Source organism: Cervus elaphus, chromosome 24 (assembly GCF_910594005.1).
Source record: "Cervus elaphus chromosome 24, mCerEla1.1, whole genome shotgun sequence".
Lineage (NCBI taxonomy): Eukaryota > Metazoa > Chordata > Mammalia > Artiodactyla > Cervidae > Cervus > Cervus elaphus.
The window spans coordinates 13,439,751-13,457,152 of record NC_057838.1 but is presented as its reverse complement, the minus strand read 5'-3'; the positions used below and the strand labels follow the sequence as shown (position 1 = coordinate 13,457,152).

The 17,402-nt window shown below is 45.2% G+C and overlaps 1 protein-coding gene across 1 annotated transcript in view; it reads right to left on the bottom strand.

The window, feature by feature from the left end:
• LANCL2 (LanC like 2) overlaps positions 1 to 9,821 on the bottom strand; it is a 108,542-nt gene extending 98,721 nt beyond the window's left edge. Inside the window, exon 1 of the mRNA XM_043885722.1 lies at positions 9,358 to 9,821. Within this exon, the coding sequence (XP_043741657.1) occupies positions 9,358 to 9,546 (189 nt within the window). The 5' untranslated portion in view covers positions 9,547 to 9,821. The remainder of the gene's footprint in view (positions 1 to 9,357) is intronic.
• Positions 9,822 to 17,402: the final 7,581 nt, after the last annotated feature.

The window sequence follows — 17,402 nt, the reverse complement described above, 5'->3', positions numbered from 1 at the left end:
ACGATTAACTCTTCCTTCCCTTTGTCTAGGCCACAGTGGGACTGTAACACGGCAGAAGGTAAGGAGCGGCTCCGGGTCTACCGCCAGACTCTGTTGGGGGGTCTCAAAGCGGCCGCTCGCAGGCCCACTAATTTGGCTAAGGTAGGTAATGTACAGCAAGGGAGAGAAGAAAGTCCTGCGGCGTTCCTGGAGAGACTGATGGACGCATTCCGTCAGTACACTCCCATGGACCCTGAGGCGGAGGATACTAGGTCAGCTTTAATGATGCATTTTATTAATCAGTCAGCCCCAGATATAAGGAAGAAGTTACAGAAGATAGATAGATTAGGTGAAAGATCTATTCAAGATCTGATGGCAGTAGCAGAGAAAGTTTATAATAACCAAGAGACACCTGAAGAGAAGCAGACTAGAGCCGCCGACCGGCAGACCCGAAATATGGCTCGCATTCTCCTGGCCGCCACCAGCGCCCAGCCGGACGAACGAGAGAAGAGATTGAGACAACTGGCAGAAGGTAAGCTGAAACCTAACCCCCAGGGAAAACCAAAGTTAGGACGGAACCAGTGTGCATATTGTAAAAAAGGACACTGGGTTAAGGATTGCCTTAAAAAGTTCAAACAAGGAACCAACGTTTTGGCTCTGGGGGACCTGAGCGACTAGGGGAGACAGGGCCCGGAACCCCTCCCCGAGCCCAGGGTAACCTTAAAAGTGGAGGGGACCCCAATTGAGTTTTTAGTGGACACTGGGGCTGAACATTCTGTCCTGCTTGACCCACGGGGAAAACTCTCTTCAAAGACTTCATGGGTGCAGGGGGCCACTGGTATGAAAAAATATTCATGGACTACCCGAAGAAACCTAGATCTGAGCACGGGCTGGGTATCCCACTCTTTCATGGTCATACCAGACTGCCCCTACCCACTGCTTGGCCGAGACTTGCTAACTAAAATAGGAGCCCAGATCCATTTCTCACCTGACGGGGTGAATGTTACGGACCCGGCCTGTACAAGTTCTAACCATGCAAATAGAAGATGAGTACAGATTACACCAAGGCCCCTCCGAAGTAGCCCCTGAGGCTGATATGCATCAGTGGCTTAATGAATACCCACAAGCCTGAGCAGAAACCGGAGGTCCAGGCTTAGCCAAACATCGGCACCCAATCTATATTGAGTTAAAACCAGGAGCAGAGGCCGTCAGAGTCAAGCAATATCAGATGCCACAAGAGGCACAAAGCGGTATTCGCCCTCACATACGCAGGCTGTTGGCTCAGGGCATCTTAAGCCCATGCCAATCCAACTGGAATACCCCCCTTCTCCCAGTCAGAAAGCCGGGGTCCAATGACTACAGGCCAGTGCAGGATTTGAGACAAGTTAACCAACGGGTGATGGACATCCACCCCATAGGACCAAACCCCTATACTCTTTTGAGCTCTTTGAACTCCAATCACCAGTGGTATACAGTACTGGACTTAAAAGATGCTTTTTTAAGCCTCCCCCTGGCACCCAAAAGCCAGAATATTTTCGCCTTCGAATGATCAGATCCAGAGGAAGGCATTCATGGGCAACTAACTTGGACAAGACTACCACAAGGATTCAAGAACTCGTCCACGATCTTCGACGAAGCATTACATGAGGACCTGGGTGAGTACCGTATCCAACACCCACGGGTTACCTTGCTACAGTATGTGGACAACCTTTTGTTGGCCACAGAATCCCAACAAACCTGTCTGGAGGCAACCAGAGACTTGCTGTATACTTTAGGTGAGCTGGGATATCGGGCCTCTGCAAAGAAAGCACAAATTGGCAGACAAGAGGTTCATTACCTAGAATACATATTAAAAGAAGGACAGCGGTGGCTGTCCAAAGCTAGAAAAGAGACCGTGTTAAAGATCCCTAAGCCCCAGAGTCAACGCGGAATTAGAGAATTTCTGGGGTCTGCTGGATTCTGTAGATTATGGATCCCAGGTTTTGCTGAAATGGCAAAACCACTATACCAGGCAACAAAAGAGACTATACCATTTGCCCGGACAGAGGAAATGGATAAAGCCTTCCAGGACATTAAGGCAGCCCTCCTGTCAGCCCCTGCCCTAGGTCTACCTGACGTCACTAAGCCCTTCCTTCTCTATGTAGATGAGAACAGAGGGGTAGCCAAAGGGATGTTACTCCAGAAACTGGGACCTTGGAAAAGACCAGTGGCATATCTTTCAAAAAAACTGGACCCAGTGGCTAGTGGATGGCCCCCCTGCTTGCGTATGGTGGCTGGTGTGGCCTTGTTAGTAAAAGACGCTGGCAAATTAACCCTGGGACAAGAACTGCAAATAACAACCCCACATGCCATAGAGGGTATATTGAGACAACCTCCAGATCGATGGATCAGTAACGCTAGACTGACCCATTACCAGGGACTACTACTAAACCCTACCAAGATCATTTTTCAGCCGCCAACTACCTTAAACCCAGCCTCACTCCAGCCGGATCCAGACCTGGACGCTCCACTACATGACTGTGCTGACATCCTGGCTCAGGTATGTGGGATCCGAGCTGATCTGAAAGACGTCCCCCTTCCAGATGCTGAACTGACTTGGTACGCGGATGGGAGCAGCTTCGTACAAAATGGACAAAGGTATGCGGGTGCGGCCGTGACCACTGAGACAGAAGTTATATGGGCTGCCCCTTTGGCCCATGGGACTTCGGCCCAAAAAGCCGAACTTATAGCATTGACTGAAGCACTCAAAAGAGGTAGAGAAAAAAAACTGACCATTTATACTGACAGCAGATATGCGCCTTTGCCACAGCGCACATACACGGGGCCATCTATAGAGAGAGAGGACTCCTGACGGCTGAAGGAAAGACTATAAAAAATAAAGAGACAATTCTTGAGCTTCTACAAGCCCTTTGGCTGCCCAAGAAACTGGCCATAGTCCACTGCCCAGGCCACCAAAGAGGCGACTCCCCCGTGGCAAGGGGCAATCGACTGGCTGATCTTTCGGCCAAGGAAGCTGCTCTAGCATCTGTTACCCCGGTTTTGGCAGTCTGACTCCCTGATCCAGGGACCATGACTCTACCCGATAACCCCGAATACAGTGAAACAGATAGAGAATGGATTAACTCCTTACCTATGACACAATTTAAAAATGGTTGGTGGAAAGACGCTAAGTCAGCGCCTATCCTACCTGAACAACTGGGGACAGAACTGCTCAGGAAAATTCATAATGCAACCCATTTAGGGGCAAAAAAAAATGCAGGATCTCGTCAGAACTGCAAAGATTGTCATCAAAGACTACTGGGCGAAAATAGAGAAAATTGCCTCAGACTGTAAGGCTTGCCTGCTAACAAACCCAACAAAGACTTCAGGAGCAACTAAAGGAGCCAGAGAAAGGGGAACACGCCCTGGAGCCTACTGGGAAGTAGACTTTACTGAGGTTAAAACCGGGACAATATGGATATAGATACCTGCTAGTCTTCATTGATACTTTTTCTGGATGGGTAGAGGCCTACCCAACAAAAAAGGAGACAGCCCAGGTAGTAACAAAAAAACTCTTAGAAGAGATCCCGCCACGGTTCAGATTCCCTGCACAGGTAGGTTCCGATAACGGTCCTGCCTTTGTCTCCAAGGTAAGTCAGGGACTGGCGGCGGTTCTGGGGACAAATTGGAAATTACATTGTGCCTATCGACCCCAGAGTTCAGGGCAAGTAGAAAGAATGAACAGAACTTTAAAAGAGACCTTGACCAAATTAACCCTAGAGACTGGCGGGGACTGGGTGGCGCTCCTCCCCTTTGCTTGTTCCGGGTGCGGAACTCACCTTACATGTTGGGGTTAACCCCCTTTGAAATTATGTTCGGGAGACCTCCCCCTATTGTACCTAGTTTAAAGACTGACTTAATAGCTGACTTACCTGTTGATGCTCTATTTTCCTCCCTCCGACTCCTCCAACGGGTGCACAAGGACATTTGAAAATGGCTAGAAGCCCTATACCTCACCAAGCCACCGCCTGAACCGCATCGTTTTCAGCCAGGAGATTAGGTCTATGTGCGGAGACACCACTCAGGCACCCTCGAACCACGCTGTAAAGGACCCTACTCTGTCATCCTAGTCACACCAATGGCCCTCAAGGTAGATGGTATCTCAACATGGGTCCACTTCTCGCATGTGAGGCCTGCTGATCCTTTCACCGACCTCCACGAGGTTCTGCCACAATGGAGAGTCTCCAAACATCCAGACAATCCACTCAAGCTAAAACTCCGGAAACGCCCCAAAGAAGCATCTCCCTTTTAAGGTACTTTGTACTCTGGGCAGCCTTCCAGGGCATTACCTCAGCCAATCCTCATCATCGGTTAACATGACCTGGATGGTCTACAACCCTGAGACTGGAGAAATACTTAATTCAAGTTCCAACGTAGCCCCCAAAGGGACATGGTGGCCGGTATTGACCTTTGATTTGTGCATCCTGGAGGCCGACAATAACAGCTTCCATGGTCCCAGCCAATTGACCAACTTTTTTGCTCATGGCTCCTACGGCTTACTCATCCGTAACTGTGAGGGTAAGGGCCCACAGTATTTAGAACAAGTGCCTGTCTATGTCTGCCCAGGGGGAGGAAGAGATCAGAACCAAATTGAAAAATGTGGGGGAGTTGACTCTTTTTATTGCGCCGCTTGGGGATGCGAAACCTCGGGAACGGTCCCTTGGCCCATCAATCCTGGCAACGACCTCATTCAGATAAAATTACCCCAGAATACCCCAAAATGCAGGTCTCAAGGAATATCGTCTAAACCTGGACAATGTTTTCCATTACAGATTAAGTTCACAGATAAAGGGAAAAAGCTTACCAGGTGGGATGTAGGCCGAGCTTGGGGCCTACGTCTTTATAAGACTGGGTTTGACAATGGAGTCCGATTTGAACTTAAATTAAAGATGGGACCACTCTACTTGACCCCCAAGGTAGCTTTGGGACCAAATCAGGTGATAGCCCCAAAACCTTCCTCACAGGTGGTAACCCCAAAACCTCCCTCCCAGAACCAAAGTCGGGATACTGGGCCTACTCCACACACTCCTCCCATAGCCGACATGTCTCCACCTACAGACCCCCTTATAAAGATGATCTCTTCAGCATATCTTACCTTTAATGCCTCTCGTCCGGACTTAACAAATGGTTGCTGGCTCTGCTATATTATTAGGCCTCCTTACTATGAGGCAGTTGCTTTTTCTTCAGGATTCAATGTGGCTGCTGATATCTCAGCCTGTAGATGGCAGCAACAACCTAGTACTGGCCGCCTGACGGTGGGCTCCATTACGGGTATAGGCACCTACATAGGGGCCATTCCTGAGACTTATCAACACCTATGTAATCACACAGTTCCTATGACCAACCTCATTAATTCCACCCACCAGTGGATCATCCCACCAGAAAATGCATGGTGGGCTTGCTCCGCTGGGCTAACCCCATGTGCCCATCAGGCGGCACTAAAAACCTCTCAAGATTTCTGTGTCCTAGTCCATCTAATCCCCTGGCTAAACTATTATTCAGAAGAAGAACTGCAACCAAGGTTAGAGACACCAGATCAATATAGGGTAAAAAGAGAACCAGTCACTGCCCTAACTTTAGCTGTCCTGTTGGGATTGAGGGGTATAGGAATGGGAAGTGTAATTGCAGCCTTAATGCTCCAAAATAAGCAGTATAACCAACTGAGGGCTGCCATAGATAAAGATATTGAACAGCTTGAAAATCCATTTCCCACGTCCAAGAATCCTTAAGTTCTCTGGCTGAGGTAGTGTTACAAAATAGAAGAGGTTTAGATTTACTATTCTTACAACAAGGAGGACTATGTGCAGCCCTAGGAGAAAAATGCTGTTTTTATATTGACCATTCAGAGTAGTACAGAAATCGCTACCGAAAGTTAGAGAAGGCCTAAGTAGGCGAAAGCAAGAAAGAGAAAATGAACAATCATGGTTCGAGTCTTGGTTTATACTTCCCCTTGGTTGACCACCCTGATTTCTTCTCTATTAGGACCCCTCATTCTACTGTTATTAATCTTAACTGTAGGTCCCTGTATATTAAATAGAATTATGTCCTTTGTAAAAGATAGATTTAATACCGTCCACCTAATGTTACTCAGATCTCAATATTCGACTGTCTCCACAGATGATATAGTTGACTCTGTGGAAGACCCATGATTGGGCCTTCCATAGGAACTAGAAGAGGGAGAAATGTGAAATGTGAAACCCAAACAACTCCATTTTAGGATAGCACCGCCATTTTGAGTAAAACCCCCTCCCAAGGAGAGAAAACGAAATGTAAAGAGAAAAAAACTCAACGAGCCAACTCACCCCCCTTACTCTAACCCACCAATCAGTAGCTAACAAGACATCCTTAGTTGAAGAATTAACCAATCCCCTTAAGCTTCCCTTCCCGCTTCCCCTGCTGCACAGTATGAATTAACCAATCCCCTTAAGCATCCCTTCCCGCTTCCCCTGCTATACAGTATAAAAATGATTCGCCGCTTTCACTGGGGGCTCCTTTGCCATTGTGTGAAGAGAGACCCTGCTCGAGCTTGTAATAAAGTTCCTCACTGTTTTTGCATCGATCTGCGGCTCCTGTGGTGTTTGGTGGGATTCCGCGATCTGGGTACAACATTACTAAGTAGAAAAACAAAGTATTTGGGAATATTAATGAAAATGTTTGGTATCACCTGAGATGTTCTCTATAAGAAAACAAATGTTTTTGGAAATTATCACTGGTGTTTACACACCAATCTACAGAATGCCGATGTAAGACAGTTCAGAACTGCTTACTTCTTAGCTTTACTAAAATTAAGGTTTTAAGAGTTGAGGATTCTAATTTAAACATGGAATTAAAAAGCTATGAGAAATGATACAGTAACTTTTCAGTATACAGTAAGAAACAGAATGTATGTTTTCAGAAAGAAGATATGAAAAATGAAATTACATTTTATTGAGGAAAGAGAATGTATGAGCCAGTTGATTTTATTTGGATGGAAAATGAGAGATAGGCTGAACACAGAAAGTGTTGAGAGATTTTGGAAAGAAAAAGGAAAAAGTTTTATCCATATTCAGGATTATCTAAATTTAGATTCAAGTTGACTAAATGGATTTTGTTAAGTGAGCCAGTGCAGGAGTGGAATTTGATTTCTGGGAGAAATGCTCCTTTTTAATAATAAATTGTGTGAGTTTCTGCAACCTTAAGTGATTTCTATTTGATTTCCTTTAATTGTTTTATGACTTTGGTTGAATAAGTATTCTTTCAGTGACCTATGATACTGTGGTTTATAATTCTAACAAAATTCCCAAATATCAAAATCTAACTAAGCTGTTTTAGCTTCTAGCTGACTCGGGGATGAATGCTTCGAAGAAACATCTCCAAAACATCTCAGAGACAAATGTTAAATTAAGTTTATTTGGCATTTTTTAATTCAAAAGCACTGTCAAATGATTGAAGGTGAACTTTAGGTATGGATAAATATCATTAACACAGATATTCCAAAATTTATATGAAATCCTTAACATCTGATATGTCCTGATATAATGCTACCAGTCATAATTTTAGTGATTATACTAAAATATCCAAATTTCCTAATTACACTGAACTCAAACCTTTAACTATGCTATTTCAAGTTTTGTCCTTCAGAGACTATCATTATTTTATACTGCCTTTACAAAATGAAGATTTCAAGAAAACTCATAAAAAGAACTTTTAAACAAATGTCTTTCTGATAGCCTTACCACCACTAAACTGGGTAACAAATTACAAACTAATGGAAAACCTGATTACTTCATACAGATCAACAGGAATCAATTACATGAAACTAAATGAACTGATGAATTATGATTTTTATCTTTGACTTTAGAAAACATACTAACTTGAATCTGTTTTCCAGTAAATTTTTTTCTCTTATGCTGTGACCTACAACAGGTTGATAAGTATGCCTTTGGAAACAAAGATAAAACATTTATCTTCTTCTCTCTGCCTGATCCTGCCAAGATCTGGCTTCTCCAGCTGGATCTCCTATGGACTTAATGGTTATTGCAACTGGATTACAACTCATTAAACTAATAACTTTTGTTGTTTCCAAATTGCTTATGCTTTTGTCTCTCAGTTACAATGACTTTTTCAAGGTTACTAGTCAAATTGCTTATGTCTATTTTATAAGACTGTCCTCTCTTAAGAGTGTGTAGCCAGGCCTCCAACCAATGTAATGGTGACTTAAAGCAACTGATCCAAAAAATAGAGATCTGTATGCCGTCAATAACAGTAACAGTGTATTCTAGGTATGGGAAGATGCAACAAGGGAAATATCTCCTGAATCCTAATAGGTTAGAAGATAGAGGATCCAGAGAATCTTATATTGTCTATCAATGGGCCTAATCCAGAAGTTAACACCTGGAGCGACATATCAACAAGAACTTTCGTTTGATCTCAGATGTCCTTCCAGAGTAGCGGGACAAAAAAAAAAAAAAAAAGAGTCATGAAAATTCTCTCACATATGGTTGAATTTCCAACCATAGAGAGGGACTGTGAAAGAAACATTTCCTGCCACATCAGTAAACAAGCATGTCACAGCCATCAGCGTTTTGGGGCTTCCAAATGTGAATGAGGGCTCCCAAAACAGAAAACAATGTCTGCGATTCAGCAGATGCCACCACCCACCCACCCTCAGCCTCAGTGCTGAGGAGCTCGGGGGCATGTGAGAAATCAAGAAAACCAGGATGCTGGCCTCAAATAGCTGAGATGCACAGGACAGGACAGGAATGATTTCAAAAACTCCACACTCCTGCATCATTCACAGTAAATTCCTTAACTTGAGATTATCTATTTTCTTTAATTAGCAAAAAACTTTGACGTGCAAACTGCCCGGCGCCTTCTGTTACCAACTTAAATATATCCTAACTCCCTCCCCGGCCTTCTCCCGGCAGTTTCTCAGGGCTATATGACACGCAGTCTCCCTGGCTTGAAGTCCTAAGCATTCCCATAAAAAAAAAAAAAAAAACACACTCCTTTCAGGTTGTGACTGTTTTTTAGCGGACTGGCAGGAGAAGCCAGGAGGCGCCTACCACGAGGAAAGAGACTAATAGCACAGAGGGTCACAGCATTCCAGGGCGACGCCGCCCAGACAGGACCGCGGCCCGGCCCCCTGCCCGGTCCCCTCATGCCGAGCCTCTCACGCCCCTGGCGTCCCCCGGGTCAGGCCTTGACCCAGGCGACGCGGGAGCGTGACGTCCGCGCGGCGCCGGCGGGTGACGTCAGCCCGGCGAGGGGGCGGCAGTTGGACTCTACCACCGCTGGCGCCCCTGCCCCTCCCCTCCCGGCCCGGTGCTTCCCGGGCGTAGCAGTCTATCACCGACTCACCTTCCCATCGCTGTGGAAAGGGAGGCCGAGCTCCTCGGGGGAGAGCGGGGTGCGAGAACATGGCGGTTCTTCGGCCTGCCTCTCAGCGGCGGCCTCGTAATCCGGGAAAGGGTTGGGGAACGCCCGATCTTCCATATCTGCGTCCCCACCCAGCTGCAACTTGAGCCTCCGGGACATGGTCTCGCCCATGTCGGCCGCGCGCCCTGCCCTCCGCGGGGCCGCGCGGTACGGCGAGTGAGCTGGGACAAGCCTCCTCAGAGGCGCTCGGCCCGGCCACGGCGGGCGGCGGTAATCCCTAGGAAAGCGGCGGATGCGCCGCGCCGCGCATACACGTGGCTGTGGCGGGCGCCCGGTCCCGCCCCGACCTGGCTGGGGATGGGCCCCCGGGGAGGCTGCGGCGCCTTGCAGTCACCAAGGCTCCGCGGTACGGGGTCCCCTCCGAGGAGGAGGCTTCAGCCGGCCGGCGGCGCCGCGAGGACAGCGTCTCCGGGGAGGGCGCGGTCCCTCCCTGTCATCCTGCTGTTGGGGGGGGGGTCTGGAGGAGGAGCCAACGCCTTTTTTTTTTTTTCCTTCTTTTAGGTTAGCCCCTTTGTTTTGGATAAACGAATATCTTAGGTAACAACAGGTCACGTGAAAGCATACTTAATCACCTAAATATTTCATTGACCCGAAAGTTCCATCGATATTAGTTAAATTGCCCAGGAACATAACGTGTGTAATAAAGGGCACAAGCAAGTAAATCTGCAGTTATATGATCACAACACAGTTAACAGTCTTTACTGGTTCTCTTTTTTTCTTGTTGTTGTTTCTTTAATTATTTGAAGCTAAGTAGATGTTAGAGATGTCATGATTTCTCCTCGCGGGAAATACATTGTTCCATTATTTCGTTTTTTAATTTTTGTTTCCATTTAAACATGATTGAATGCCAGATGGTACTAGTTAGTTTGTTAAGTTGCTAAGTCATATCCGACTCTTTGCGACCCTGTGGACTGTAGCCCACCAGGCTTCTCCATCCATGGGAGTCTCCAGGCAAGAATACTGGAGTGGGTTGCCATTTCCTTCTCCAGGGGATCTTCCCGACCCAGGGATTGAACCCAGGTCTCCTGCATTGCAGGCAGACGCTTTAACCTCTGAGCCACCAGGGAAGCCAGATGGTACTAGGTGATGACAAAAGATAGTTTCTGCCCTGGGGATTCCAAGTTAGAAAAGTAAGCATAGCTTAGCATGATATGAATACTCTTCTGGAACTAAAGAAGGTATACATTAATATATCAAAAGTGACATGATAGAGGAAAACAATATCTACCACAATAAAGCCTGTATTCTGCCTCTGTGGTCTGGCTTCCCACTCCTGCCTGTCCAGGTGTCTCCCCTGAACTGTACTAGATAAACATGTTGAACAGCCTCCTCCCATAAGATGACCATGGAAAACGCCACTGTAGGAGAAAATCACTGTAAAGGTTACTCGGCATAAACGTATATCCTTTGTGTTCAAGGAAACAGAACTGATATAACGGGATGCCTTGAAGGCCCATTCCACTTTCCTGCTGTTAGGCAGGTAGAATAGGGAAAAGGAGTCCAGAATGGCAGTGACTAAAAGACCTGGAAGGGAAAAGCCTGCGAAAATAGAACAAAGGAAGGTCCAAGGATCGGAGTGAGAACCTCAGGTAAAACAAACAGCACTCCTGGCTGACCCAATTTACATAGGACAGGCCCAGGGAGAGAAAAACATATAAAAAGAGGAGCCAAAGCTAGCTCGCTCTCTCACCCGTGCGCTAGGGCGCTCTTCTCTTCGCAACTTTGGGTCGACATGTCCTCACGCCTCGAAGATGAATTTTCCTGCTATTATCTAAATAAAATAGAGCTGTAATACTGAGCTGTAACACTGATTTATCTAAGAGCTATAGCACGGTCCATTCGAGACCTGAGAGCTATAACACGGTCTGTCCAAGACCCGAGAGCTGTGACCCGCTGAGGGGGGCTTTCATGTCCGTCACTCCAAATCTTTGTTGTGACGAGGCAAAAAGCAGGGAGCATACACTCGCCTGACACTGCTTCATTTCTTTGTCCCAGTGTCCATCTTTCTCTCACCCTCAGTGAAGGACATTTTCTAACTACTCCTGAATTCTGATCCCTTTCTATTGTTGTTCAGTCATTCAGTCGTGTTTGACTGAGTCGACTGCAGCACGCCAGGCTTCCCTGTCCTTCACCATCTCCCAGAGCTTGCTCAAACTCATGTTACCTTTACCATATTGAAGTTCAATCCCCTAACTGCTGAGACTCGTCTGTCTTAGGAGCCGTCTCTCTCCCACTTCATGGACTTTACTAGGCAAAATAACCCGCAGCAGATGTTTCCCAAAGCCTGAGTTATTTAGACTCCGACACCACAGGTATGTGCAGCAGAAACATCCGCTGCTGGCTTTGCTGTATTAGGCCTAGTGACCTTTGGCCTTTCTCTACCCCTTGTTGACTGGAAAAAAAAAAAAAAAAAAAGCACAGTCTAAAGGTTGAGAATTACATTTTATTCCATGGCCGTACTGAGGACTATAGCCTGTGATGGCAGCCTCTCAGATAGTTCTGAGGAACTGTTGAAGAGGAAAAGGAGGAGCCAGGATACATAGGAGTTTGATGGAGGGGAAAAAAAAAACCCTGTAGTTGAATATTGAAAAGTTACTGCTAATCACACATACACAAAAAGACTCCTGACTTCACAAATTAATGATTTTAGTGCCCTTCTAAGATGCAAGAGTCCAAGCTCATTGACATTATTCCTCTGATCTGCATCTTACCTATCTGGGGTTTCATTATTGCTTTTTTCTTCATCATGAATCCCCTTAGGGTGTACCACTGGGGGCAACCACGGTGGATGATGGCTCTATGATCAGAACATCCCTTGTTTGCTGCAATGGCAAGGCAATATTTTGCTCACAACTTGGTGTGAGATACTTTTTCTCCTTCTCCTTAAAATCTTGGTGATAACCATGGACAACTACTGGCAGGTACACAAACTTGTCCTAAGGACAGCCAATATTTTCGAAGATCAAAAAATCTAAACCTAATGTAAGGACTTGGCAAATTTTCCTAAACGCTGTTCAACTTGCAGCTTCCTGTCTTCAGTGGAGATTTCATTTACATTGTTTTTCAAGAAGTGACAGTCTCCTTTCTTCAGCTCCTATCTCCAAGAGGCTTCTTAATGCAGGAGGCATAGGGATCCCTTTTGACATTTCAAACCTCAGGACCACCCTCCTCTGCTGGACACTCTTTAGTAGTACAAGGACGTGGCCAGTGCCTTGAAATTACAGACGTTTTAATTATTTTAGGCCAAACCAAATTCTTAGGGAGAGCATCCTTCCCAACCCTTCTATGTAATTGAGGTGGTCAGTACAAGGGTTAACCAAATACCCATCCAAAACAAATCCCAGGAGTGGTAAGGGCAGTTGGCAAGTGATGTCTCCTTTCTTTCAAAGGAATCTAACTGGGAAAGGGGCATCTCTGTGTTCATCTGACTGAGAACTAGGGCACCACTTAAGGTTGGAAACCCTGAAAGGGCCCAGAGAGTAAGACTTTCTCCCGTAGGAGCAGGTTTTCCTGAGGGCGTGAGTAGGGATGTGTGGCTGAGAAACTTCCAGATAGCATGCATGTTGGCAGGGGTCAGGTGAAAGAACTTCTGTTGAGGACACAGGAAGGCCTGAGGCTTTGCTTTTGATTTCTTATTTCTCTTTTTGTTATATTTATTCTTCACATGTTTGTCATCTGACAGGCTTTAGATTTGCACAACTTCCTCAGCCACCAGTGAGTCCTCTGGTCGCCTCTATGCTTGCCAGAGCTGCCCAGGCTTCCATTAAAAGAACTTTCCTTTAGGCGGTACAAGAGGAAGTCCCACAAGGCAGACCGGCAAATGCCCTTTGTCTTACACTGCAGTCTCCTCAGAGATTTCCTTACGCTTTGTCCATCCATCCTGTCCTGTCCTGTCCTGTCCACGTTGTTAGCTGGGGGAAGAAACAAGCGAGCCCAAGGGTATAGGGAAGGGTTTGTTTTATCCCCTGTCTCTTTTGGGACATGAGATTGTTCCTTGCAGCTGCAAGCCATATACAGGCCCTATGTATGCTATGCAACCCTGATTTAAGAAAAATTCAATCCCTTAAGCCAGCAGTTCTCGCAGTGTGATCAGACCCTTTAGGGGGGCTGTGAGGCCAAAACTAGCTTTTTTTTTAAAATTAATTTTAATAAAGTTAATATATTGAATTAGCCTTAAAATAAAAAAAAAAACCCAAAAGCTAGATTTGGCCTCACAGCCCCCCTAAAGAGCAATATTTCATAGGAACCTGGAAAGTTAGGTCCATGAATCAAGGCAAATTGGAAGTGGTCAAAGAGGAGATGGCAAGAGTGAATGTCAACATTCTAGGAATCAGCGAACTAAAATGGACTGGAATGGGTGAATTTAACTCAGATGAGCATTATATCTACTACTGTGGGCAAGAATCCCTTAGAAGAAATAGAATAGCCATCATGGTCAACAAAAGAGTCCAAAATGCAGTACTTGAATACAATCTCAAAAATGACAGAATGATCTCTGTTTGTTTCCAAGGCAAACCATTCAATATCACGATAATCCAAGCCTATGCCCCAACCAGTAACACTGAAGAAGCTGAAGTTGAATGGTTCTATGAAGACCTACAAGACCTTTTAGAACTAACACCCAAAAAAGATGTCCTTTTCATTATAGGGGACTGGAATGCAAAAGTAGGAAGTCAAGAAACACCTACAGTAACAGGGAAATTTGGCCTTGGAGTACAGAATGAAGCAGGACAAAGGCTAACAGAGTTTTGCCAAGAGAACGCACTGGTCATAGCAAACACCCTCTTCCAACAACACAAGAGAAGACTTTACACATGGAAATCAGCAGATGGTCAACATCGAAATCAGATTGATTATATTCATTGCAGTCAAAGATGGAGAAACTCTGTACAGTAAGCAAAAACAAGACCAGGAGCTGACTGTGGCTCAGATCACGAACTCCTTTTTGTGAAATTCAGACTTAAATTGAAGAAAGTAAGGAAAATCACTAGACTATTCAGGTATGACCTAAATCAAATCCCTTATGACTATACCGGGGAAGTGAGAAATAGATTTAAGGGACTAGATCTGATAGACAGAGTGCCTGATGATCTATGGACGGAGGTTCGTGACCTTGTACAGTAGACAGGGATCAAGACCATCCCCATGGAAAAGAAATGCAAAAAGGCAAAATGGTTGTCTGAGGAGGCCTTACAAATAGCTGTGAAAAGAAGAGAATCGAAAAACAAAGGAGAAAGGGAAAGATATTCCCATTTGAATGCAGAGTTCCAAAGAATAGCAAGGATAAGAAAGCCTTCCTCAGTGATCAATGCAAAGAAATAGAGTAAAACAACAGAATAGAAAAAGAGATCTCTTCAAGAAAATTAGAGATATCAAGGGAATATTTCATGTAAAGATGAGTTTGATAAAGGACAGAAATGGTATGGATCTAATAGAAGCAGAAGATATTAAGAAGAGGTGGCAAGAATACAAAGAAGAACTGTACAAAAAAGATCTTCACGACCCAGATAATCACAATGGTGTGATCACTCACCTAGAGCCAGACATCCTGGAATGTGAAGTCAAGTGGGTCATAGAAAGCATCACTATGAACAAAGCCAGTGGAGGTGATGGAATTCCAGTTGAGCTATTTCAAATCCTGAAAGATGATGCTGTGAAAGTGCTGCACTCAATATGCCAGCAAATTTGGAAAACTCAGCAGTGGCCACAGGACTGGAAAAGGTCAGTTTTCATTGAATCCCAAAGAAAGGCGATGCCAAAGAATGCTCGAACTACAGCACAATTGCACTCGTCTCACACGCTAGTAAAGCAATGCTCTAAATTCTCCAAGTCAGGCTTCAGCAATACGTGAACCATGAACTTCCAGATGTTCAAGCTGGATTTAGAAAAGGCAGAGGAACCAGAGATCAAATTGCCAACATCTGCTGGATCATTGAAAAAGCAACAGAGTTCCAGAAAAACATCTATTTCTGCTTTATTGACTAGGCCAAAGCCTTTGACTGTGTGGATCACAATAAACTGTGGAAAATTCTGAAAGAGATGGGAATACCAGACCACCTCACCTGCCTCTTGAGAAATCTATATGCAGGTCAGGAAGCAACAGTTAAAACTGGACATGGAACAACAGATTGGTTCCAAATAGGAAAAGGAGTACATCAAGGCTGTATATTGTCACCCTGTTTATTTAACTTCTATGCAGAGTACATCATGAGAAACGCTGGGCTGGAAGAAGCACAAGCTGGAATCAAGATTTCCAGGAGAAATATTAATTACCTCAGATATGCAGATGACACCACCCTTATGGCAGAAAGCAAAGAAGAACTAAAGAGCCTCTTGATGAAAGTGAAAGAGGAGAGTGAAAAAGTTGGCTTAAAGCTCAACATTCAGAAAACTAAGATCATGGCATTTGGTCCCATCACTTCATGGCAAATAGATGGGGAAACAGTGGAAACAGTGAGAGACTTTATTTTCTTGGGCTCCAAAATCACTGCAGATGGTGACTGCAGCCATGAAATTAAAAGACGCTTACTCCTTGGAAGGAAAGTTATGACCAACCTAGATAACATTTAAAAGCAGAGACATGGCTTTGCCAACTAAGGTCTGTCTGGTCAAGGCTATGATTTTTCCAGTAGTCATGTATGGATATGAGAGTTGGACTGTGAAGAAAGCTGAGCACCGAAAAATTGATGCTTTTGAACTGTGTTGTTGGAGAAGACTCTTGAGAGTCCCTTGGACTGCAAGGAGATCCAACCAGTCCATCCTGAAGGAGATCAGTCCTGGGCGTTCATTGGAAGGACTGATGCTGAAGCTGAAACTCCAGTACTTTGACCACCTCATGCGAAGTGTTGATTCATTAGAAAAGACCCTGATGCTGGGAGGGATTGGGGGCAGGAGGAGAAGGGGACGACAGAGGATGAGATGGCTGGATGGCATCACCGACTCGGTGGACATGGGTTTGAGTAAACTCTGGGAGTTGGTGATGGACAGGGAGGCCTGGCGTGCTGCAATTCGTGGGTCGCAAAGAGTTGGACACTACTAAGCTACTAACACTTTTACTTTCATATCTTAATGCCATTGTTTTAACTGTAAAGAAACAGATCCTTTACAAGACCAGAATAACCCACAGGTCACGAGGTGGGTTTCTCTGTTTTCCTTTTTTTTTTTTTTTTAATTTAAAAGAATGTTCACCAGGATGGTTCACCAAGTAAGGTAAATGACATGGCTATGAACACTGCAGTTTTGCACATCTAAAACCAAGGGAGGTGGGTTGGACAGAAGGGGTAGTCATTCTAGTTAAACAGTTAAGTAACATCATGACAAATGGATTTGCAGCATCAAGATTTTCCATTTAGATATCTTATTTCTTATTGATCAGAGGTTCCAAGTTGTTTCCAGTCTTTTTGATACCGACCAGGGTGCTTGGCCTTCTCAGATCGATGGAAATTGACTAGAGGCCAGTCAAGATATTCAGGTGAGGGTGGGGCCCCTGCTGCTGCGAAAAGGGAATGAGAATAAGGAACAGTTTTCCTTGCTTGCTTGCTGAGGGGGTGGCAGTGAGTTGGTTCCTTAACATGGGGCGAGAATAGGGATGTGTCAGGGGTTGGGCTAGAGGGAGGGCTTGGGTGTTTTATCAGCTCCTCTGGTGACATTGTATGCAGGGGGCATGCACAATACACTGTTTCTGCTCCCACCTCTTCAGAAGTGGCAGTTGGACTTTTTTGGCCTTTTTGTATCTTTTGTCCGTAATTTGCCCCACCTGCACATGCACATAATTGGTTTTAGTCCCTTGAAATTTCTTTGGATTTCATTGCTGGAGGAGAGGAGTGTCCAGGTGCAGGCCGTGTAGCACAGGGTCCCGGGTCCCAGCCTGCCTCATTTTTGTTGTGTTTTGGGTGAAATCCATTACGTAAACTTACATAAATCCAAAATGTAAACTTTTTGGACCTCCAACAACGGTAGTACACACT